This window comes from Salvia splendens, chromosome 1, assembly GCF_004379255.2.
Source record: "Salvia splendens isolate huo1 chromosome 1, SspV2, whole genome shotgun sequence".
Lineage (NCBI taxonomy): Eukaryota > Viridiplantae > Streptophyta > Magnoliopsida > Lamiales > Lamiaceae > Salvia > Salvia splendens.
Window position 1 is genome coordinate 41,423,069 of NC_056032.1, and position 24,013 is coordinate 41,447,081.

At 37.2% G+C, this 24,013-nt stretch overlaps 3 protein-coding genes across 4 annotated transcripts; 2 read left to right on the forward strand and 1 right to left on the reverse strand.

The window, feature by feature from the left end:
- Positions 1-864: 864 nt before the first annotated feature.
- Positions 865-9,737, forward strand: LOC121752219 (NAD-dependent malic enzyme 62 kDa isoform, mitochondrial-like). The gene is made up of 19 exons (XM_042147173.1): positions 865-1,130; positions 1,663-1,759; positions 2,224-2,342; positions 2,666-2,833; positions 3,251-3,379; positions 4,203-4,263; positions 4,698-4,801; positions 4,882-4,965; positions 5,970-6,076; positions 6,166-6,277; positions 6,461-6,574; positions 7,038-7,103; positions 7,238-7,310; positions 7,396-7,482; positions 8,040-8,094; positions 8,183-8,254; positions 8,540-8,602; positions 8,685-8,799; positions 9,295-9,737. The coding sequence occupies exons 1-19, from the start codon at positions 945-947 to the stop codon at positions 9,367-9,369; spliced, it is 1,887 nt and encodes a 628-aa protein (XP_042003107.1). The 5' UTR covers positions 865-944; the 3' UTR covers positions 9,370-9,737.
- Positions 9,738-14,328: 4,591 nt separating this feature from the next.
- LOC121752229 (phragmoplastin DRP1E-like) lies at positions 14,329-19,491 on the forward strand. The gene is made up of 15 exons (XM_042147185.1): positions 14,329-14,642; positions 14,981-15,044; positions 15,165-15,272; positions 15,360-15,461; positions 15,575-15,625; positions 15,723-15,784; positions 15,871-15,961; positions 16,058-16,122; positions 16,413-16,607; positions 16,695-16,814; positions 16,893-16,963; positions 18,184-18,409; positions 18,509-18,559; positions 18,644-19,039; positions 19,186-19,491. The coding sequence occupies exons 1-15, from the start codon at positions 14,502-14,504 to the stop codon at positions 19,312-19,314; spliced, it is 1,872 nt and encodes a 623-aa protein (XP_042003119.1). The 5' UTR covers positions 14,329-14,501; the 3' UTR covers positions 19,315-19,491.
- A 114-nt stretch (positions 19,492-19,605) lies between these two features.
- On the reverse strand, positions 19,606-21,809 carry LOC121752237 (phosphatidylinositol N-acetylglucosaminyltransferase subunit P-like). Of its 2 annotated transcripts, none has more exons than XM_042147194.1 (4): positions 21,429-21,809; positions 20,638-20,710; positions 20,028-20,146; positions 19,606-19,918 (listed from the first exon to the last, which is right to left on the reverse strand). In XM_042147194.1, the coding sequence occupies exons 1-4, from the start codon at positions 21,640-21,642 to the stop codon at positions 19,794-19,796; spliced, it is 531 nt and encodes a 176-aa protein (XP_042003128.1). In that variant the 5' UTR covers positions 21,643-21,809; the 3' UTR covers positions 19,606-19,793. The 2 variants fall into 2 exon arrangements, with proteins under 2 accessions (XP_042003128.1, XP_042003138.1); XM_042147204.1 differs by having other exon boundaries at positions 21,425-21,611.
- Between the last annotated feature and the right edge of the window lie 2,204 nt (positions 21,810-24,013).

Here is a 24,013-nt window from a genome sequence, read left to right on the forward strand (position 1 = left end):
CATGTGATCCTGCATGAGTTGACTATCTTCCAGTTCGGTCGAATACTGAGACCGAACTGCTGAACTATTGCCGAGCAGCTTTAGCCGATCTGAGAGTAGAGCTTGACTGGTCGGCTTTTACCGAGCTGTAGGCTGGGGCCGAACTCTTTGGTAATGCCGAACTGATACTCTTCCTTGGACTTTGGGCACTGCTATTGGGCTTGTTTAGTCCGTACTCCATCATATATCTAGGAAAGTTATGCCCGTCTATAAAAAAAAGACAACAATTATGCGTTAATAAAAGAGCGTTCAATTTTTATTTCTAAAACATTCATCTTTATAATTTATCTAATAATATTCTTTATTTACGTAAAAAGTTATGTAATTATCGTCTATGTTTTTTTAATAAATACTGTGGTAATAATTGAATCAAAGGGGGTAAGTAAATCTGTAAACATTTTTCTATTATTGACTGAGAATAGATTATAGTACTCCATAAGTTGTATGAAATGAGATAGTTAAATGGCATAAACAAAATCTTAGATCAAATTTGGATGAATACATAGTTAAATCAAATGGCAAAAACAAAATCTTAGATCAAATTGGGAGGAATACACAAACAAATTTGGACCCTAACCCTAATCCTACGTGTACACGGTTTTAAAATTCTCTAAATGGTAAATCCGCTGACTGTGGGCCCTCTCAAAACAAACCGACGACTTTCTATATATAATAATTCTCTACTTCCAGAATGAGGTACAATCACTTATGCATAACGTACAACTATGACGGTGATAAAGCATGACCTGGCATTAGCAAAACTGATTTTATCACTTATTCTCACTGTTCAAAGTTTCCGTCGTATTCAAGCTGTATAAGTATAATGTATTCGGAGGAGAAATAAATTCCTTCACTACTGTAGTCTGTAGCTCACACTCAACTGGATTTCCTTCTCTCTGTAAGTTATGGGGAATTTCTCTCGCCAAATGGCGCTTTCGTCGGCGCTTTTGAAGCGCTTGCAATCGCGCCGGGGAGCTCTCAACACCGTCAATTCGGGCGCCGCGAGATCTTTTACGACGACGGAGGGACACCGCCCGACCATAATTCACAAGCGCAGCTTGGATATTCTCCACGATCCGTGGTTCAACAAGGTAAGCGCTGAAAGATGACGAATGTTTTGGTTGCTTTTATTGGTATATGGAGTGTGTTGCGTCCTCGAGATCTCGAGAGGATCTCTGGTAATTGTGTTTCGGGGATGATGATGCTGTTTCGTAACTCAGATTTTAGTTTTTTTTTTCATTATTTGTTTGGACGTAATGAGTTGTTTAATTTCGTTGTTTCCTGTGTATTGGTGGCTCTGTTGCATCTGAATTGGGAAGTAAGCATATAACTTCATAAAAAATGGATTGTGAAGTAGGGCAGAAAATAATCCAAAACTTTGCTGGATGGATATTCATAAAATGAATGCAGATGAAATGTTAGGCTTTTAACCAACAATTTAGACAAAGCACCTCAGACAGGCACTTGATGAATTTCTAAAAGCTGAAGAATTAATGGTTTATCCTTCTACATTTTATATTTGGCACTTCTCAAGTGTCCAAGATGCTTTTTGGTTATTTCTCCTTTGAGGTAAACAATCATTCTGGAAGTTAAGTTGCAAAATTTTATGCTCCCTAAATATAGGGAACTGCATTTTCGATGACAGAGCGTGATCGTCTTGACCTCCGCGGGTTACTGCCTCCAAATGTCATGAGTCCTGAACAACAAATTGAGCGCTTTAGTAAGTTTTCTTCCACCACTTTTCATGTTATCTTTCCATGCATTTTTTAATCAGACAAATGCATTATATCAATTTCTTGTGAGTGAAGGGAACTCTGTCTGAGGCACACACCAGGTGTTAGCAGTTACTGTTGCTTAGGGATTTGGTCACAGGCCTGCTTAGGTCATGTATGAGTGATATTGGTTTTCATAATGACTGGCTTTTAAGAAAAAAGAGTTGCAAGGTACTTCTTGCCTTGTTCTAGATTAGAAGCTAATAGTAGCTTGCTCACCTGCTAAAAATAGACAATGCTGAGCTTTGGACAATGGATTAAGCCATCAGTTCGGTTTAGATGAAATTTATGGGAGCATTATTGTTTAATATCTGTATCTGTAAATGTTGTGCGCTGATGAGCTTACAAGTTATAACTTTGAGCTCAAGTGCTTGTAATAAATCTCCTATTTATTTGTTTTTACTTAAATCAGTGGCCGATCTAAAGAGGCTTGAGAAGAGTGCTAGAGATGGACCATCCGATCCATACAGTTTGGCTAAGTGGCGAATTCTCAACCGGTTGCATGATAGAAATGAGACAATGTATTATAAGGTCAGTATCAAGGTCCAATGTGACGACATTTATTTATGGCAATGCCACATTTATCTACTGGTATTGCTTTGCTTTGAACTTGTGCAAGAGTCAAAATGTTAATTCATATATTCATTAAATATATTTGATCTTCATGTGGTCTCACATACATTAGAAATTCTCTTTAAAACATGAAGATCAGTGCCCAGGTAACCTGATAGATATGTCTACATTAAGAGTAAGTGAAATTATATTGTTCATGGTAGGACAGAAAATGAAGATCTCGGAAAATATATTATTTCTACCTTATGACAAAGCATCTTATTTAGATATCATGTTAACAGGTTCTTATTGACAACATCGCGGAATATGCACCAATAGTCTATACTCCTACAGTTGGTCTTGTTTGTCAGAAGTACAGCGGCCTATTTAGGCGGCCTAGGGGCATGTATTTTAGTGCACAAGATCGTGGTGAGATGATGTCAATGGTTTACAACTGGCCAGCAGAACAGGTTTGGCGTACTTGTTTTGTTTGCTGATGATGTCCCTTACTAGATTTTTGATCAGTTTTTGCTTCCTCTTTACTGCAACTGGTGTTTCTTTTTCATGTCAGCACCCTTAGTACTAAGAGGCATGTTGGATATGAACCTTGTTGAAGTAGTCCATTTTAAAGCTTTCCAATTCTTTATTGTTGTTTGTCCACCAACTGAATTTGGTTAAATGTAGTCTATGTTTGCATCATATATTCACATATATATACACATTCTTACCTGTGAGTACATATCATTGCTTCTGTGTCTTATGCTCACCACTGGGGGTTTAAGAAGGACCATTTATCACGCTGCCTCATGCTTAATAATTGCAAACATTTGATATGATCTTGTGTCCTTTTTCAAGTTACCGCTTTTAAAAATATCTTTTTCTTGTAGGTGGATATGATTGTTGTAACAGATGGAAGCAGGATACTGGGTCTTGGAGATTTAGGAGTTCAGGGAATTGGAATTGCAATCGGAAAGTTGGATCTTTATGTTGCTGCTGCAGGGATAAACCCACAGAGAGTACTATCTTGCTCTCTCCATTTAATGCATTATTATGTACTGTATCACATCAAATTAAATCTTGGCCTGCTGCCAATCTTACCAAGTTTTTATGAACGAAACAACAGAAAAAGCCTGTAAGGACAGACATACAAGACTCAGGGATGTTATCTTTTGTAATTATATATGTGTATGAATTCTCGGGTAGTGAAACCATTGCGCACATGATAACCTGCACCTGAATCATAAAATCATATACACAAATCAAAGCTTGTTAACAGTTTCTCTGCAAAAGGATGAAAACATAGAAGAAGCGAGTTATAATACTGTGGTCGATTGTGGATCTTCTCCCTCCGTTCCATGTTAATTGAGTCATTTTTCTATTTTGGGAAGTTCCAAGATAATTGAGTCATTTCAATTTTTGGCAAAACGTAACTCTCTCTTTTGCTTTATTCTCTCTTCATCTCTCTTACTATATTCTCTCTTACTTTATTCACCATCCATTTAACACACTATTCTTAAACTCTGTGCTGAAAAGAAATGCCTCAATTAACAAGGAACGGAGGGAGTACATTTTATGATTTAACTAGGAAACTTCAAGTAACAGATCCCATATGTAGTTTATTTTCATGTTCCTTGTCTTATTCTTAGTGTGCTTTTGATCTCTTTGTACTGGTACTTCCCTGCCTTATCATTGATCATGATTTCCAGCTGACAAAAAGATTTCACACAAATGGAGACATACTCATTAGTGAAGGAACACTACTGTCAGTTTATCTTGTTACCCTCTTTCTTTCAAGTCATGTCCTGATAACCCATTTTTGGGTTTTGTGTATTTTCATAGGTACTTCCTGTCATGATTGATGTTGGAACCAACAATGAGGAGCTTCTGAAAGACCCCTTGTGTAAGTGGCTCAATGCCTTTGCGCATCATTTCTTTACAACATTACGAAACTAGTTTTGTCCAGCATTCTGAATCTTTGTTTTTAATATTACCTCTCAAGGCCTAGACATTAATTCTGCCACTATTCTTGTTCAATGTTGCTAATGTTTAATGCATGTCTCATGGTCTTCGAATTGTGTTATTTATGCATGTATTTCTACTTATAATCACGAGATGTCTTTTTAAAATAAAGATTTTACTCTTGAAAGTTTCGCTAATCTACTTGAGTATCTTGCTCAACATGTTACTATTAGATTTGTGTCATTCAGTCATGTCTTACATAAATCTCTAAATACATATCAAGATTGCATCAAATAAACTTTTTATATTTTTAGTGGTAAGTAAGTCCTACTCTTAGAGTTTAAGTTCAGTGACCTTAGTTCTTTTTCCTTGCAGATTTGGGATTGCAAGAGCATCGCCTTGATGGAGAGGAGTATCTTGAAGTTATTGACGAATTTATGGAAGCTGTTTTTACCCGTTGGCCTCATGTGATTGTCCAGGTGCAGCTTTTAGTGTAGTTTAGTGTTAAAACTTTTAGAAACTTTCACTTCTGAATTATTAATGTACCAGATATCTGCAGTTTGAAGATTTTCAAAGTAAGTGGGCCTTTAACCTACTTCAGCGTTATAGGAAAGAGTACAGAATGTTCAATGATGACGTTCAGGTATGTAAGTTGTGTGCTGAGGGTTGCTTAGATTTCTTGAGGCTTGACTGAACTACTTTTAATGCTACTGATTATGTCTGACTTAGTATCAGATGATAGCTGGAATTCTCAATCACTATAAAGTCCTTAAAGAGTCAATAGTTTGACACCAAGGGGCGTAGTAGATACCATAGTTATATGCTGCTACTACTTATCCAAGATGATTTGTAGATTCTGAGCTACCAAGGGCATTGTTCAGTTATTGCACCTTTAAATGGATAAGTCATTAGTATGAGACATAAAGATAAACTTTCAGAAAATTAGGGGAAATTTTTGTAGGTAATGAATGGGGTTGTAATTTGTAACTCACTTTTTTACAATCGTGGCAGAAAATTCATATTACTTCAGTTCAACTTCCTTCACATTTGAACCTCAACAAGGGGTTGGGAAGGTTACTGAGGTCACTAAGGTGAAACTTGACTAGATAGTGGAGGGTTGTGGCATTCCATTGCTTAATATCTAGTATCAGCTTTCTTTAAGTGAATACAGGAATATGTCAATAGCTCATTTACATCCTGAATCCACTCTAATGCTACACCTGAACAGAGGCACAAATATACAGCCTATCAGGCGTTATAAGAACCAAGATTTTGAAGTCCTACACTCAAAAAAACAGGAAGGAAAAAGGAAAAAAAATATAAGTTTTAAGTACATCGGATGGTTGATTGACTGTACTGCTCTATTATAAGCAAGTCATGCCTGATACAAAAGAATTAAACCCTGAAACTACTAGTTCTAGAAATTTAAGTATAAAAAGCAAAAATTTGCAATAATCACCTCAGCTTTCATGGTGAATAAATAAGAGAACTGCCAAGAAGCAGAAGAAGAATATGTGCTGTTCATATCTTATTTTATAGTGGCATCTTGAAGATCCTAAATAAAATTATCTGAGTCGTTATATGTTTCCTATATGATTCATAAGAAGAATTGTGTGTTTGCCATCTAATGCCTACTAAACCAACCAGGGAACAGCAGGGGTCGCTCTTGCTGGTCTTCTGGGAGCAGTCAGAGCACAAGGAAGACCTATGATTGACTTTCCTAAAATGAAAATTGTAGTTGCTGGTGCTGGAAGGTCCCTACCATTGGTCCATTATAATTGCTTCCTTCTTTTGTGTGTTTGCCACCTAACAATTACTGAAACTCACTGCAAACTGGCTGCAGTGCTGGAATAGGTGTCCTCAACGCTGCAAGGAAAACAATGTCAAGGATGCTGGGAGACACCGAGATTGCTTTTGAAAGTGCTAGGAGTCAATTTTGGGTTGTCGATGCTAATGTGAGTTATCTACTCCCATAGTTGTCGGTGTGTGTCCTCATAACTTGTGTTTCTAATAACAGTTCCTGATTGTTTTATTAGTCTGAATGTGTAGTATACCGCTGTCTGTTTCCATATTTTCATCAAAACATAATTTTTTCGCCACCTGCAACTACTCAAACTATGTAATCTTACATAATTCAGGGGCTTATAACGGAAGCTCGTGAAAAAATTGATCCAGATGCCCGTTCATTTGCTCGAAGGGTCAAAGAGATTGAGCGTCAAGGGCTGAGAGAAGGGGCTAGCCTTGCGGAAGTGGTCAGTCTATTTAACCTTTAGCTTCTTTTAAAGATTTGGTGTGTTAATTGTTAAATATCTGATTATATCTTTCTATTTACTGAGGTAGAAAAATGTTCAACTCGATAGGATACCATTACAATTAGGCCCATGGCTATCTGTGAATTAGTCAAGTAAACCTGTTATACATAGTAAGGTCCATATGGCCTTTAATACAAGACTACTTGCTGAACACGGCCTAGTATTCTACAGATACTCTTCTAAAATATGTAATCTATCAAGGGTTAAGTTAAAAAAAACAAAGGCTTACAACGAAAAACAAATAACTCCCTGATGTTATGTTTTTCAGCATTTTTGTTCATATCTGTTTTTTCTAAAGTTGTATTATAGGGAGCGCAGGCAACAACTATAGATGAATACATGCACATTTTCTAGATTGTTGATATAATTTTGCACAGCAAATGTCTCACTGATGTTTAATCAGGTAAGGCAAGTAAAGCCAGATGTACTTCTTGGGTTGTCAGCTGTTGGAGGTTTGTTCTCAAAAGAGGTACAAAATCACATTCATTTTCTATTTACTTTTCTCACAACCTATCATCTTTGAATGTATCATATTATGCCTATAAGCAAAGTTTGTAAGTCCTTGTAGTTAGTTTACTCTGAATTGAATCTTTTGATTGTCAGGTGTTAGAAGCTCTCAAAGAGTCAACTTCTACCAGACCAGCAATATTCGCTATGTCTAACCCTACTAAAAATGGTACTGCATATGCTGTTTAAAATTTATTGTATGTAGACATTTATTCCTCTGGATTCTTGAGCAAATTATTTCAACCTATTTTTAGCTGAGTGCACCCCGGAGGAAGCATTTTCCATAGTTGGTGACCACATCATATTTGGAAGTGGAAGCCCATTCAGTAACATTGACCTTGGTATGTTTTCAGACTTCCTTACTATAGCTTTCCTTTTTTATATTTTCCTCTAGTTTTGTTCATGTTTAGAATTTCTGCTGAAGTGGACTTTAGAGGAGGTCAGCATGTTAAAGTATATCCTAGACATTAAAAATTTGTTGGAGTTCCAGTCTAAAAGGAGATTGAACTGTCTTATGGAGTGATGATGTTTAGAAGCTTGTTGTTCAACCTGCAAAATTTGTTTTTAAGTCCTTGAGTTGTGATGTTAATGTTTTGCAGAATACTTTGCTCAAATCTCTTCCGAAAAAAAGTTAGCACTTGTAAAATTAAATCATGCCTAAATTTTTTTTCCTGCAAGCACTCTCCTAATAGTATGATCTAAGTGCTGTAACAAGTATAGTACCAGTCGGACCTTCAGGATTGACTAGAAAATTGTTTCCTTGTCAAATAGAATATGATGATTTCATTCAAAAGTTACTGGGATATCAGCTTATTCAGTTCATAGGCAAATGACTTACTGCAGATGGATGTTTTCATGATTGTTATAACTGCTTTTACTGACTTCTAAATTTTCACAGGGAATGGGAATATTGGCCACTGCAATCAGGCAAATAACATGTTCCTTTTTCCCGGGTTAGTTTTTGAGAGTTGTGATCAATTATGGATAAATGTTAGACTTGCTGTTCTTCCTTCATATTAATGGTGTTGGCCATCATTGCAGGATTGGACTTGGAACACTTCTATCTGGATCTAAGATCATTTCAGATGGGATGCTACAGGCTGCAGCTGAATGGTACTTCAGGGACTTCTAACTTGAAAATTTTACTATTATCGTTATTGGATTTTCAAATCTCTTTAGGCTTGACACTCCGCGATCAATATCCAACTTCTAACTTATTTATAAGCAACATGATCTATCCAAACTAAAAGAATGATTAAAAAATTAAATTTGTTCTTGTTTTTCTTCTTCACTGCTGTTATGTGTGATAGAGCACGATTACAGTAGGGGTTCACTCTGCTGGTATTTCCCTCCTGTTTTCTTTATCAAGTCTTCATTAGGTTATTTTTACAACTGCAGCCTAGCTGAATATATGACCGAGGAAGAGGTGCATAAAGGGATTATCTATCCGTCGATTTCCAGGTACTCAAGAATTTTTGTCTCTTCCTTGAAATAAAGTACTGTACTTCTTCTCTCGTAACTAAATATAGGAATATGCAAGCAGAATACGTGATATTACAAAGGAAGTAGCTGCAGCAGTAATTACAGAAGCCATAGAAGAAGACCTGGTAGAAGGATATCGTGAGATGGATGCACGGGAACTGCAGAAACTCAATCAGGTTAATAATGCATCTGAATATTCAAATTATGCATGCCTTTGATTTTTCCTTCCGCTTTTGGTGCTTTTTATGCTATGGCTTCTTCTGTTTTGGGGGGTACTACTTAGTGGTACCGATTAGGGGTTTAGTAAATATCCTTGATACTTAAAGAAATAGTACATAGATCACATTTGAAATATCAAGAATCAGTGATCCAATATCTTTTTGGCATATTTGTCATAGATTACTTATTACTCCTATATTCCATCTTCAGGGGTCAAATTCGATGTATTTCTTCACTTCATACTTTTATTTTATGAATGGCTCGAAATATTACTATATCCTATACACATGAGATTTGCAGGAAGTAGAGGAAACAATGAAAAGAAAAGATGATTGCTTACAAATCATTTATTTGTCGATTAATCTAGTTCAGTATCTCTCTAGAAAGCTGCCAAACTCATCAACGTTTAGTGATGATATTGATGTACTCGTAATGCTTGATTTGTGGCGCAGGATGAAATAAGAACTTACATACAGAACAATATGTGGAATCCTGATTACACGAAGCTGGTATATAAGAAGGATTGAGATTGGTGCTTATGATTTTATTACACTGGTAAATGGTTCGCGAAACAATACATGATAGCTCAGATGTCACTGCATAGCCACTCTCAGCAGTATCTGTTCAACTGTCCTTTGTCTTTGCCAATATTTCTAGAAAACTTATCTCAGGTGTTCTAAAGTTGTAAATTAGAGCTACAAAAATTTACAATAAATAGAGATGTAGGATGGTGATAATTCTTGAGTGTTTGAAATGGCTTCTGGGTTTCCAGAATATAACATTGTAATGGTGCCATAGTTATAGTCATTAATCTTTGATTATCAATTGCATCATTAATAGAGTATGTTTGTATTATAATGAATGCTAATGAAATTTTACCATTTGTGTATTAAAATTGTGTTGTTTGCAAATGAAATTATTCATTGTGGATGAATAGATTAGTTTAAAACTAAAAAATGCAAAATCCTGACCATGCGATAGATAAAATAAGATTTGATTTTATATACTATTACCTAAAATTTTAGTACTATGTGAATTGTACATAGGGTTCATTCCAATCAAATTACTACTATTTTTATGTATAGTGTGACACTTCGCCATACACACCACATATAGATAGATTTTTATTTTTGTTTTGTAAATTAGTGTATTCCTTTGAGAGGGCAGCGCCGGCCATACATACCACAACGGTGTAATCCACTACTGGCCCACTTCTCCCATTTCAAATTTCAAAATTTCCAAACGTTTGCTTTAAAATATTAACCACAAGGGAAAAAATATGATAAAGAATTAAACATCAAATGAAGGAAAGTAGTACACACATTTGAAACGGCTACATACTCCATTATATATTGATAATATAATCAATAAACATATACACATGACGTGACAATAGTAAATTTCCAATCTTTAAATTTCAAAGTTTAATCTGCCTGGCCCAAATTTAAGGAAATCATCCGATTTCTGCTAGGTGCTCTTGATATAAGTAAATCGATCTAATACACTTAGTAAAATTATTATAGAACATAGTGATAGCATATATGCACTGAAAAAATGAAATCTACATATCACGGTGAGAGGAATTACCGCAAATTGCTACTCCACTATTATTGTTGTTTGTTGAGGTGAACTAATATTAAGATAAAAATATTGTACTACGATGTATCCAATTTAATTAAATAATTTAATTAGAATCCATCGATTCCTCATAATTTATTTTAATTCTTAATTATAATTTATTAGGAGTAGCTATCAATTACTATGATTTATTACTGTAAACACAAAATAATTGGATTTAAAATTTTAATTGTATGCAACTTTAATATTTGTATATGTTAGTTGGTTGCTATTTTAATTTGATCATCTGATTTTTCACTTTGATGTGCTTATCCGATAACCTGCTTTGGGCTTTATAATTAGAGAAGAGATGGTTGGTTGTATCTTGTTTTGTTCTTAAGTAGAAAAATGTGTTTAAAAGTGGTGTGATATAAATATGAAAAGAGGGAATGGTTTTACACATTAAAAAACAAAACTCATCCCAAAGATCAAACCTATAGAAGAGTAAGAGATAGAGAGACTATTTAATCTATATAAATTCCATATTTGTTGTGTTGTCCTGACTAGTAAGACATTATATAAGTTTGTAACACTTGATTCATTCTTAAAGGCCAATTTCCCATCGATCATGATTGTGATTTGTGACTTAGTATTTTTCTCTGGGCTAGCTTCCAAACATCGATGTTTGTTATGATCGGCTCATTTTCTAAATCACATTAAACACAACTGCTATGACATAAATTAAAATTTTACTTTAAAAGATGAGTCTATTAGAAAGAGAACACAACACGTTTAGTCTATGAATCTCATATTTGTTGCACTACACGACCAATGTGAGATGTCATTGAAGTCCATGACATGTGTTTACAAAAGAAAATTCTAGTATGCTATTTTTGTGAAAGAGGATAAATTTTATTTCAAAATTTAGAAATTACGTGCAAATAAAAAGAATCCAACTTTTGTGTATTTTATCCCTTTCTTCTAAAATCAAACACAAATACAAATACATCCAACTTCTCGTGTTAATTTGTAACCATCTATTTTCTATCTCAAAGTATATATACTTTCTAAACGAAAGTGCAATAATTTTTTGAGTATTTGATAAAACAAATATAGAACTGTACAATAGAATCATCCTTGTGTATTTAACTTATAGGAATTTGACATACCATCCCATTAACCACTCTACGTTGTCATTTGCCCAAACATACTTCTAAAGATGTGAACTTTATCGCATAAAATTGAAATTCGTAAATTTTTTTAGATTTCTTTTTTCTTCTGCAAATATGGTGATATGCTGTCAAATTTGATATCTATATTAATGAAGGAGTAATTTTTTAGTTAACCGAGTATATAATATTGTGAAAAGCTGCTATCCACAACGCTTGGCGTAACTGGCCCGCGTTCCGTGCCGGAAGAACGAAACCGCTGAGTAGGGATGAGCAAAAAAATCGGAAACCGAATATCCGAACCGAACCAAACCGAAATTTTGAAATTCGGTTCGGTTCGGGTGAAGAAAAAAACCGAAAAACCGAATAACCGAATTATATATATATATATATATATTCTATTAATTTAATATATTATATTATATATAATATATAGTATATTCTTTTAATAAATTCTACTATCTTATATATATTATATGTATTATTAATTTTATATTATATATAAATATTCTATTAGTATATATAAAATAAAATAAATTACACACATATATATATTAATATTATATTTATTTTTTCGTGTTTTTCGGTTTTTTCGGTTTTGTTCGGTTTTTTTCGATTTTTTAAGTTCGGTTTTCGGTTTTTCGGTTTCGGTTTTTCGGTTTTTCGGGTTCGGTTCGGTTTGGATTTTGACCTAAATTCGGTTTTTCGGTTTTGGTTCGGTTTTGACAAAAAACCGAACCGAAACCCGAATGCACACCCCTACCGCTGAGAAACGCGTTGCAGCCGGCCGTTCCGTCCCCAGCCCGTCCTGCGACCCGCCACCACGAGACGCGGCACGCGACGTCTCGCCACGCGCCGAGGCGACGTGGCGAGCTCCCAGGCCATGCGTGACGCCCACTCGCCGGCCCGCTAGTGGGCGTCGTCACGATGACGCAATAAATATTTTATTTTAAATTCGAAGTTTAAAAAAAAAATTGTAAACGGTAATGTTACCGTTTATAGCCATTTTTCATTTTTTTTTATTTCTTTACTCTATAAAATACTCCTATTTCATACTCATTTCACTCACAAACATACATCTATTCATCTCAAATCCCCCTATTTCCACCCCAATTTTCATCTCAAATCAACTATGTTTTTCTTCTCCCAAATTTAATCAAACTAATAGATCATTTTGAACAAATGCGTCAAATAACGGAACAATCACTTGAAGAAGATCGACGACGGGAGGCGGAGGAAGCCACGCCGCCCCAACGACGGTCCCGTACGTACACCCATCGTAACCGGAAGGAAGCCGCCGCAAGGTTAGTACGCGACTACTTCTGCGATAACCCGATTTGGGGAGATACGTACTTCCGTCGCCGTTTCCGCATGGGGAAACCGCTATTTCTCCACATCGCGAATACTTTGGCAGCCCGAGAAGAGTTCTTCCAGGAAGGGTTCGACGCGGTTGGCCGTCCCAGCCACATGACGCTGCAGAAATGTACTGCAGCAATCCGTCAGCTTGCGACTGGACAAACGACCGACATGTTCGACGAATACCTCCACATAGAAGACACTACTGGGCGACTGTGCTTGCTCAAATTCTGCAAAGGCCGGGCAGCATTCACCGACGAATTTCTCCGGAGGCCAAGCACGACCGATTGTCAGTTCCTGCTCGACCTTCACGAAACAGTGCACGGATTCCCCGGGATGCTCGGCAGCGTCGATTGCATGCACTGGCAATGAAAGAATTGCCCGGTGGCGTGGAGGGGGTCCTACACGAGGGGCCACAAAGGCACCCACCCAACCGCTATACTCGAGGCCGTTGCCGACTACCGGCTTTGGATCTGGCACGCGTACTTCGGGGTCCCCGGGTCGAACAACGACGTAAACGTGCTCCACCAATCCGACCTCTTTACCGAAGTTTTGGATGGTAAAGCGCCGGCCATCAACTTCGTCGCCAACAACCTGCTTTATAAAATGTGGTACTATCTCGCCGACGGAATCTACCCGAAGTGGCCTACCTTCGTGAAGACGTGCAGCAGGCCTGCGAACCCAAAGCAGGAGGCTATTCGCAAGGATGTGGAGAGGGCGTTCGGGGTTCTCCAAGCGCGCTTCAACATCATCAAAGCCCCGACTCGTACGTGGTTCATGGAGAACATGGTCGACATCATGTATACGTGCATAATCTTGCACAACATGATTGTCCAAGACGAAGGACCCGAGGCGGGAAATTGGTTCGACCCCGAATCCCCTAGAAGCTCAACCGCAAGTAGTCCGCCTCGAAGTGGAGCGCATCCGTCTATACAAGAACGGTTATCTATTCGTGCAAGGACAGGCGACTCTAGCGCCCATACCCAACTCCAAGAGGATCTAATTGAGCACATTTGAGCAAACTTTGGCCGATGAAATTATTAAATTGTGTACTTTTATTTTTTAGGAAATTATTAAATTATGTTTTTTTTTATGAATTTTATGTTGTAAGTTTATTTTATTTAATGAAGTGTGTTTATTTTAATTAAATTGGGTTGGAAATAAAAATAAAAAATGAAATTGAATGAATAGTAATTTAAGGAACGGTTAAGGACGGATAAGGAACGGAGGGTTGCAGGCTCCGTTCCTTAGTTAAGAAATGGAGTTAAAAAGTACAGTGAGACCCGTAAATAGTAGTTTAAGGAACGGTATAGCAACAACGTTGTGGATAACCTAAATTCGATATCCACAATATTTTACCAGAAAAGACACGTACGTAATTTTCTTTTCAAAGTGAATTTCCACTTGAATTTGAAAATCAGTCCTTCCCCAATTTCAACTCATCTTCACACTTGTTCCGCCGCTTTCAATTCTAAGCTTCTTCTTTGGGTTTTCAACTTTCAAGGAGCTGAAGCTCAACCCTGCATTCCCAATTTAGATTTCCCAACTTCTTTTTTTTTGGCCATTAACACTATAAGATGGCGACCATGGAAAGTTTGATTGGTTTAGTGAACAGAATTCAGAGGGCTTGCACCGCCCTCGGCGACTACGGTGGCGGCGACCAGGCTTTCTCCTCGCTCTGGGACGCTCTCCCCTCCGTCGCCGTTGTCGGTGGTCAGGTCGGTTTATTATTTCATCGCGATTATCGTGCTCAAAATCGTTTTTTTATGTTGATTAGTTGAGGTAGAGACTCGTTCATTACATGATTCCTTTTTTTTAACAGTGGGGGTGATTTGAGAAATTAGCAGATCCGCGCAGAATATGCATTGGAATGTTAAAATGTTTTGATTTTTGGGGTAAATAGGAAGTTAATTGATGAAATAGATGTGGGATAAGTTGGGAGTGGTGGATTTTATTTCTGATCTCTTTCTGGAATTTGCTTTTTTTCTTTTGTTGTAGTTAAACTTAATCTTATTGGTTCTGAATTTGTTCCTTCTGTGGTTTGTGCTGAATACAGAGTTCTGGGAAGTCTTCGGTTTTGGAGAGCATAGTAGGGCGTGATTTTCTTCCTCGAGGCTCTGGTTAGTTCTGGTTAATGCAATTAGTTTTTGTGTGTCAAAATACTTGCTTGTGGATGTTAGCTGTTAGTTGATTCGATCATTTGCGATGTTGTCTTTTAATTTTTTGTATTATGAGTTCAGGAATCGTTACGAGGAGGCCGCTGGTGTTGCAACTGCAGAAGACGGAAGATGGGAAGCAGGAATATGCAGAATTTGGCCATTTGCCTAGGAGGAAATTCTCTGATTTTGGTACGTGTTTCGTGAACTAGTGTGATTTTGTACTTTGGTACTGATTCCATTGAGGAAATGTTTATGTCATGTTCTCTGGTGATGCAGCTTCGGTTCGCAAGGAAATTCAGGACGAAACTGATAGAATCACAGGAAAGACAAAGCAAATTTCTCCCGTCCCTATTCACCTCAGTATCTATTCACCCAATGGTATGTCTATTTTCGAGCTAATTTATCTTCCATTTTATGACAAATGATAAAGTTCGTTCTTTAGGGGTTCAACATTGCTGATTGTTTTTTTTTTTCTGTCATCTATCTTGCAGTTGTCAACTTGACTCTTATTGATCTTCCGGGTTTAACAAAGGTTGCTGTAGGTACGGCCTCATTGGTTATTCTTCTAATCGGTAATTTTTAACTAATAAATACTATATCTGATGCAAAAAAAAAAAAACAAACACAACACTTTTGCAGAGGGGCAAGCTGAAAGTATTGTCGAAGACATTGAGAATATGGTCCGCTCTTATGTTGAGAAGGTAAGCATGTACTTACTTTATATGAGATTTATGTATTTTTCAGTGGTACTGTACATGTGTGTATTACAATTTTATTTTGCCTGCAGCCAAACTGCATCATACTGGCAATAACTCCTGCGAACCAAGATATTGCTACATCAGATGCTATTAAACTTGCAAGGGAAGTGGATCCATCAGGTAAGAACCTTCGTCCTAAAATTAAAGTGTAATTTTTGATATAGAATGTAGCAAATTTGGTAGTGCCATATGGTAATCATTATAGTATTCATGCAGGTGACCGTACATTTGGAGTGCTTACAAAGCTTGATCTGATGGACAAAGGAACCAATGCCGTAGATGTAATCCCCTCCTATATGTGAATATTATGCATAATAAAATAGAAAGAAACTTTGGAGACAAAGAGCAGTAATGATGTTACTTAGCTTTTCAGTTCAAGTGTTTCCTGCTACCCTCATATCTTCCATTTTAGCTTCAAAATTGACCACACTTATTTGTTGCCCCTCTTTCCATACATTACATGAGCGCTCTAATCTGACTCCCGCTCATATTTAAGTATCCTCTCTTTAACTGTGTACCTTTAAAGATACGCAGTTGAACTTATTTTTTTGTTCTCTACTGCTCACAATAGGTTCTGGAAGGAAGAGCTTATCGTTTACAACAGCCGTGGGTGGGTATTGTTAATCGTTCACAAGCAGATATCAACAAAAATGTTGATATGATGGCTGCTAGGCGTAAGGAACGTGAGTACTTCGCTACAAGTCCCGACTATGGGCATTTGGCTGGTAAAATGGGTTCTGAATATCTGGCAAAGCTGCTCTCTAGGGTATGATTTTGTGTATAAGCTGCAATTGATATACTTTACTTGCCGCTGTCTGGATTAAGCTTATGTTATTGGGTATTTCTTTTTCAGCACTTGGAATCTGTAATCAGGGCTAGAATTCCAAGTATAACTTCCTTGATCAACAAAAGTATAGATGAACTTGAAGCTGAGATGGACCACCTCGGAAGGCCTATTGCTCTGGATGCTGGGGTGAGATATTTGCATTGCTCTTCATGGTTGTATTTTGAAGTATTTTGACTTTGCCAGCAACTGATGCTTGCGATTCAGGCTCAACTATACACCATCTTGGAACTTTGCCGTGCTTTTGACAAGATATTCAAGGAGCATCTGGATGGAGGGTAATCTTGTCTTCTTCTTTACATCAACATAAGATTTGTTTAACATCCGAGATCTTATTTGAGAACCTTTTACCTGGGTTTTTATGATTTTTATGCATCGGATATCCCTCTTATTTGAAATCAATATGCTTTATCTTCCCCCTAGGCCCCAACACATGTAGTTTTCTACCATTATGAGATTTTTGCCTCCTGTTGCCACTCATTTCCAATAATAAAATGCGTCAGCAGTCAAACTTACAAGAGTTTGTCAATACAACCCTAAATTTGCAATTTTTAATGTAGACGATGCTCTAATATTTCTGGTCTAGAAGCTTATTAGTATTGCATTCTTATCTAGATTTTAATATGAAATATATATGAATCGATGCGTCAGGTAGTCATATTGTTTCTTCGTTGCTTGACCTACTTTTTCATTTTTGTGGCACATTGCCGTTGCAATAATGCATCCTAATCTTGATGTGTTTAGTCTTTATGAAGTCCTTTATTACAACCAATGAATAAGTTCCCTACTCTTATTTTCAGACAGTCCCTACATGTCTAATAGTTCATGATTTCCAACCTAGCAATGTCTTCATGGTCATGGTTCTGCTAAAGTTTGGTTTGCCTGCACTTTCTGGATGATAGATCCAATTGCAACAGTCAATTTTTTTTTCTTAGTGCACCAACCCCTCTTTTTTTGTCCTTTTAATTTGTCTATCTCTACGATTACTTCTTTTGCCGCGCTATTTCTAGTGTCTTCTAAAATTAAAATTATGTTGCATTAGTGGCAACAGTGAGTCACTGTTTGTTTGTGTTGCATGTTCTCAATTGCAATAAGAAAAATATCTTTGTGATTGATGTCTGTAGCATTAGACAGAATCCCACTTGGAAGTGACATGAGATCAAATTTGGCTTTGTAGGAAAAAAAATAAACGAAACAAATTTGCAAAATAAACCTTTTCTAGCATATCTGTTTCATGAAGTAATATTTGGGGGAATTCTTATTACCTCTTTACTTGAGCATTCTTCAGAAAGGTTTCAAGAAATAGAACCAAATGGGTCCCTGGATTTCAACCTTGAGTTGTAATTTTAGCATTATATCGAGATGGCAAAAAAAAAGACTTCTATTTATCTGCTTGTTACATAATCAGACCTTTATTTCTAATGATATCACTTTGAATATGCTTGCTTATAGAAATGGTTACTGTTATAGATTTTAAAAATCTGCATAATTATTTCAGCCGTCCTGGAGGTGACCGAATTTATGGAGTTTTTGACAATCAGCTACCTGCTGCATTGAAAAAACTTCCTTTTGATCGTCATCTTTCGGTACAGAACGTGAGAAAAATTGTCTCAGAAGCTGATGGTTACCAACCACACTTGATTGCTCCTGAACAAGGTTATCGGCGGCTTATTGAGGGGTCACTAAATTATTTCAGGGGGCCTGCTGAAGCTTCTGTTGATGCTGTTAGTACTCTGATATTGTCATTTTGTATACCGTTTTTCTCATATACTCGAATTTAATATCTTGTTTCATCTGTTACTGACCAAAAAACTGTTGTTCAGGTTCACCTTGTATTAAAGGAGCTTGTCAGGAAGTCAATTGGGGAGTGCCTGGTGAGTCAGTCATTCTTTGTTAATATAATTTTGTCTTTCACATTATTCCATCATTCTTTTTATTTAATCTAATGGGTGGAACAGGAGTTGAGACGGTTCCCAACTCTACAATCAACCATAGCTGGAGCAGCAAATGAATCGTTGGAGAGGTTCCGTGAGGAAAGCAAGAAAACAGTTGTTAGATTGGTCGATATGGAATCTTCATATCTGACAGTAGATTTCTTCCGGAAACTTCCTCAGGAAGTAGAGAAAGCCGGAAACCCAGGAGGGAACCCACGGGAAAACTCACCAGCTGTACAGAACATTGATCGCTATGCAGAGGCACATTTCAGGAGGATAGGTTCTAATGTGTCGTCTTACGTATATATGATATCTGAGACTTTGAGGAACTCGATTCCCAAGGCAGTGGTTTACTGCCAAGTTAAGGAGGCCAAACAGAATTTACTCAATTACTTCTACACCCAAATTGGGAGGAGAGAGGTATTTTCTCTACTCTTTCATTCTATACTAGATGTTGCCTGAAATCTCACTTCCTACTAACAATGAAAGCATGGGTCGTCTTTCCAACTAAGTTGCGCTACATCGTATTATGCTTAGTTTCTACTCACATTTTTGCATTTTTGTAGGGTAAGCAACTTTCAGAGTTATTGGATGAAGATCCAGCATTGATGGATAGAAGGCTGCAATGCGCGAAAAGGCTTGAATTGTACAAGAAAGCGCGGGATGAGGTTGATTCTGTGGCATGGGTTCGATGAATTTGATCCTTGACAGGTCTAGTTTGTATGTTAATATGTTGTTCACGAAGGCGTGATTTATCAGATTCTGTGACTGAATGACTGTTTTGTGATTCATTATATTGATTAGCTGGATGTTGTTAGATTTTGTTTATTTGTTGTAACGTCGTAAATGAAAGATGATGTTCTTAGTTTTCACCGTCTCTTTTATTCATCTTCGGTTTAGAGTTAGCCTCTTACTTCACTCTCATGATGTTCTTAGACTTGTATTTTTGCTTTTAATATTATTCGTAACTAAAAGATAATAAAGAGTTAGAAAAGAAAATCGAATTGCTCTTCGTAAAAAGTGAACAGATTGCATGCAGGAAACATTTTGTTCCTTTTTCTTTGTGAAGTTTGCCTGATACAATTTTTGAAGTTACATAATTAGATACTCCTACTAAGTTTAACAAACGCCAAACGCTCGAAAAGATAAAAAGATGTAGCTCATCCTTAAAAGGTCATGAGTTTAGGTCATCAAACATTTGATTAACTTGGTCGATGCTCATATAAGATAAAGGCTCAATGGCCGGCTCACCATCATCTGTTATTGGGATGCCTGTCAATATATCCTCACTGTAGTCATCTGCATAAGTAAATACAGTAGAAGTTAAACATTTGCGCAAAGTTTGATGTTTGAGCTAAAGTCCAATTCCTAAACTTAGTTGTAAAGGAATATGTTCAAAATTATGTACCAAAAATCAACTTCATGGAGGTAGGAGGAGGAGTAGCCAAAAAGTTGAGGCTTGTATATGATACAATCGCAACAACAATCATCACCATTACATATGTTGGCACGCCTAGCTCCCAATACCTGATAAAAGTATGGAGAAGATCACTATAAACAGATCCTAAGCTCGATAGCACAAATGTTATAATCTTGGCACATTAATCTTGAGTTATATCAAGAAAAGATTGTGTACACTTTCTTACAAAAAAATAATGCTCTCTAGCCTATGAGCATGAGCTGTCGAGTTTCAAGCCTTTTCATTTAAAGTACATAGAGAATAGCCTGCCCAAGATATATGCATTTTTTACTGTTCTTCCGCATTGTTCACATGCTTAAAATCATGATCTAATCGGATTGTAAACTAAGATGAAACATCTAGTATCAATTTTGAATTGCACCCACCATTATAACCACTTCGTTCTTTTTCACAAGATAAGAACATTTAGTCCAATAAAGTACTTTTAGCATAACAAGTAGTGTTGGAGGAATTTCGAATAAAGCTCAAAAGTGTAGAATGATAAAGCGCACAAAAGTGTGGAAAGATAAAGGGCAAGCATATATTCTACAGAACTAACCTGCTAGGGTAGTAATCAATTCCTATATACAGCAACCAATAGTCAGGAACATATGCCCTTATAGCGAAAATGCCTGTTAAAGAGAAAAACTCAATATGTATCTCCAAACCAAAGATTTTCAGCTCTAAGTAAAAACAGAATCTGCATCTTGACATGTCAAGATCATGATTCAGGAACAATCCATTCCTATCAACCATCATTAGTCAGGAATATATACCCATACAATTATTCAAAATGTCTGTTAAAGATCATATCTTGAGAAAAAAAAAGTAAATGCCACCTTATGTATCTTCTACCCAAAGATGTTCAGCTCTAAGTAAAAACAAAACCTACATCTTAATTCTAATCAACCTTTTATATAAATTAAAAGCAACTGCTGAGACAAGTTGAGACTCAAAACTCTAAGCTGAAGATGCCAGTTCTCTCAAATTAACAGTAAAGTAAACTTATTAGGAAGTTCCCCATGTTAATTACATACGAAGAAAAGTATAGACAATTAAAGCAGAAACAAATGATGATTAAGAAGATCGTAACAGGTTTTTGTTTGAATAACATAGATGAGAATTCCTTAGATTTCAACCTGCATCTATTACCACAATACATCAACATTGAACAGTGCTAGCTAGCAGCAACTAATCAAAGAAATATTGCAGGGGCAAATTGTGTGTGTGTTTTGCAGGAACAAGATAGGGAATTTTTATAAATTTGTGCTCCAATCAACAACACGATTGAGATAGGTGATGAAATCGGAATTAATAGAATGAGGGAAAAGCAGTAGCAATCAAACCTACGGCAACGAAAGCGGTGATGGAGGCGAGGAAGCCATACAGTTGAGAAAGCATGGATCGACGGAGGGATGTGGTGGGATCGGAGTCTGATTTTGTTATTGTTAGAGGAGTAGTCGCTGAATCCATTTTCTTGGGAACTTTTTCTTTGTATTCTAGTTTGATTTAAATATTTATCCAAAGAAGATTTATATATTCTCTCATTTAGCAAGAAAATCATGTTAAAATTAGTGCTAAACTTTAGGAACCACTAACTGCTGTTATGCTTAGTGGCTGATTTATTTAGTTTGTTATTACTCTCATTTTGTTCTAGTTTTTAGGAGTCACTCATCTTGTAGAGTGATTTAGTAGTCAATTTAATTTCAGTTATTTTCCTTTTGTTAGTGGCAGATATGGGAAGAGTGGTAGAGAGTTTTTAGGAATTTGTTAAGTAGTTGCCTATATATATGCTGTACTTGGAAGTTATCAATACACACTGATTTTCTGCCATCGTTTAGCTTTCTTTTCTGCTTTCCTTTCTTTGTTTTATGGTATCAGAGCCAAGTTGTGCTCTTGGGAAAGCTCTTGTCGTCAATACGATGGAAGCCTCAAATGGTGGAAATAATCAGTTCGGGATGGAGAAACTTGTAGGCCATAACAACTACAAGTTCTGGAGGATGTGTATGGAGGCATATCTTCAAGGTCAGGATCTGTGGGAGCTGGTCGCTGGTGCTGAAACGGAGGTCCCCAGAGATGTTCCTGAAAATGCCGAATCACGAAGGAAGTGGAAGATCAAGTGCGGTAAAGCGCTCTTTGCGTTGAGGACATCAATCAGCAAGGAGTTCATTGATCATGTTCGTGATGTGAGCTCTCCAAAAGAAGTTTGGCAAACACTTGAAAGTGTTTGTACCAAGAAAAACACCGCAAGGCTGCAACTTTTAGAAAATGAGTTAGCAATGTTAACTCAAGGAGGTATGTCAGTTTCCGAATATTTTTTACGGATTAAAAGCTGCTGTGCTGAAATATCAGAGATAGACACGAACGAAAAGATCAGCGAAGCAAGTCTGCGTCGCTATCTTATTCGTGGTCTGAGGAAGGAATATGGGCCCTTCGTTACCTCTATCCAAGGGTGGTCAAATCAACCTTCAGTAGAGGAGTTGGAGAATCTTCTTTGTAATCAAGAAGCCTTGGCGAAACAAATGGCGAAAAATCTTGATTCTGATGCTGTTCTTTTCTCAAAGGGGAAATCAAACAAGAAGAATGCTTGGACTTCAAACAAAGGAAAGGATGAAGAAACGAGTGCAGACAAAGGTAAATCTCCAAGTAAGAAACCTATCACTTGTTTCAGGTGTGGAAAACTTGGGCATATTAAGAAGAACTGTCGTGTTAAGCTTACTAAAGCTAACGTTGCCTGCACAAATGATGGAGATGATAAAATTGAATGGGACCAGTGCTTCACCGTTGAAGCAATCAAAGAAAAGGCAGGTGATGCCCATGTCAACTACATCAACGACAAGGAGGAATGGATCATCGATTCTGGTTGCTCTCATCATGCAACCGGAAATGACACTTTGTTCTCGGAGATGCGTGATCACCATGGAGAGAGAGTTGTTGTCACTGCAGACAACTCAACTCATCCAGTAGCCAAAGAAGGTGACGTGACCATTGACATTGTCGGAAATCCATCAGCCAAAAGTGTCAAGCTGCATGATGTTTACCACGTTCCAGGTTTGAAACGAAATCTAGTTTCGGTCACTCAAATTACAGAATCTGGAAAGTATGTCTTGTTTGGTCCCAATGATGTGAAGGTGCTTGATAATGTGAAGAATATTTCTGCTGATGTAACGTATATTGGAGAGAAGAAGGGTTCTTTGTTTGTTATGTCAGCAGGTGAAGCTTATGTCAAGAAAACTAGTCAAACCGACAATACATCGATCTGGCATGCTCGGTTAGGGCATGTAGGCTATCAGCTACTGCAGCAAATGTCGTCTAAAAAGCTGGTCGCTGGTATGCCTACTCTGGTGAATGTGCGCGAAGATGTGATTTGCCAAGGATGTCAATATGGTAAATCACATAGACTTCCTTTTAAAAAGTCCTTAAATCGTAGATCTACGTTGTTCGAGTTAGTTCACACAGATTTGATGGGGCCGACTAGAACACCAAGCTGCAGCAGTCATCGCTATGTTATGGTGTTGGTGGATGATCACTCAAGGTTCACTTGGGTGAAATTTTTGAAAGAAAAGAGTGAGGCTCTGTCCAAGTTTATGGAGTTTAGAGATGCTGTTGAAAAGGAGTTCGGGAAGAAGATAAAGTGCCTCCGCAGTGATAATGGTGGAGAATACATGTCAGATGCTTTCTTTAAATATTGTGAAGACAATGGCATTCAACGACAAATGACTTGTCCAGACACTCCTCAGCAGAACGGTGTAGCGGAAAGAAAACTAGCTCATCTCACCTCAATTTGTCTTTCATGGCTGCATGACAAGAATCTTCCACGAGAACTTTGGGCTGAAGCTGTTCAATGTGCCTGTCATGTGACGAACAGGCTGCCTCCCTGGCCAGGTACTCAAAAATCACCTTTTGAGATTGTATATGGTGAAGTTCCAGATGTC

Bases quoted from the DNA above. Each gene is read 5' to 3' on its own strand.
- LOC121752219 (XM_042147173.1), top strand. From the start codon at position 945: ATGGGGAATTTCTCTCGCCAAATGGCGCTTTCGTCGGCGCTTTTGAAG. The intron at 1,760-2,223 runs GTAAGTTTTCTT...TACTTAAATCAG, and splicing joins ACAACAAATTGAGCGCTTTA to TGGCCGATCTAAAGAGGCTT. The intron at 6,575-7,037 runs GTCAGTCTATTT...ATGTTTAATCAG, and splicing joins GGGCTAGCCTTGCGGAAGTG to GTAAGGCAAGTAAAGCCAGA.
- LOC121752229 (XM_042147185.1), top strand. From the start codon at position 14,502: ATGGCGACCATGGAAAGTTTGATTGGTTTAGTGAACAGAATTCAGAGG. The intron at 14,643-14,980 runs GTCGGTTTATTA...TGCTGAATACAG, and splicing joins TCGCCGTTGTCGGTGGTCAG to AGTTCTGGGAAGTCTTCGGT. The intron at 16,815-16,892 runs GTGAGATATTTG...CTTGCGATTCAG, and splicing joins CTATTGCTCTGGATGCTGGG to GCTCAACTATACACCATCTT.
- LOC121752237 (XM_042147194.1), bottom strand. From the start codon at position 21,642: ATGATTTTCTTGCTAAATGAGAGAATATATAAATCTTCTTTGGATAAA. The intron at 20,711-21,428 runs GTAGGTTTGATT...TCTCTTTAACAG, and splicing joins CCATCACCGCTTTCGTTGCC to GCATTTTCGCTATAAGGGCA. The intron at 20,147-20,637 runs GTTAGTTCTGTA...TACTTTTATCAG, and splicing joins ATTGATTACTACCCTAGCAG to GTATTGGGAGCTAGGCGTGC.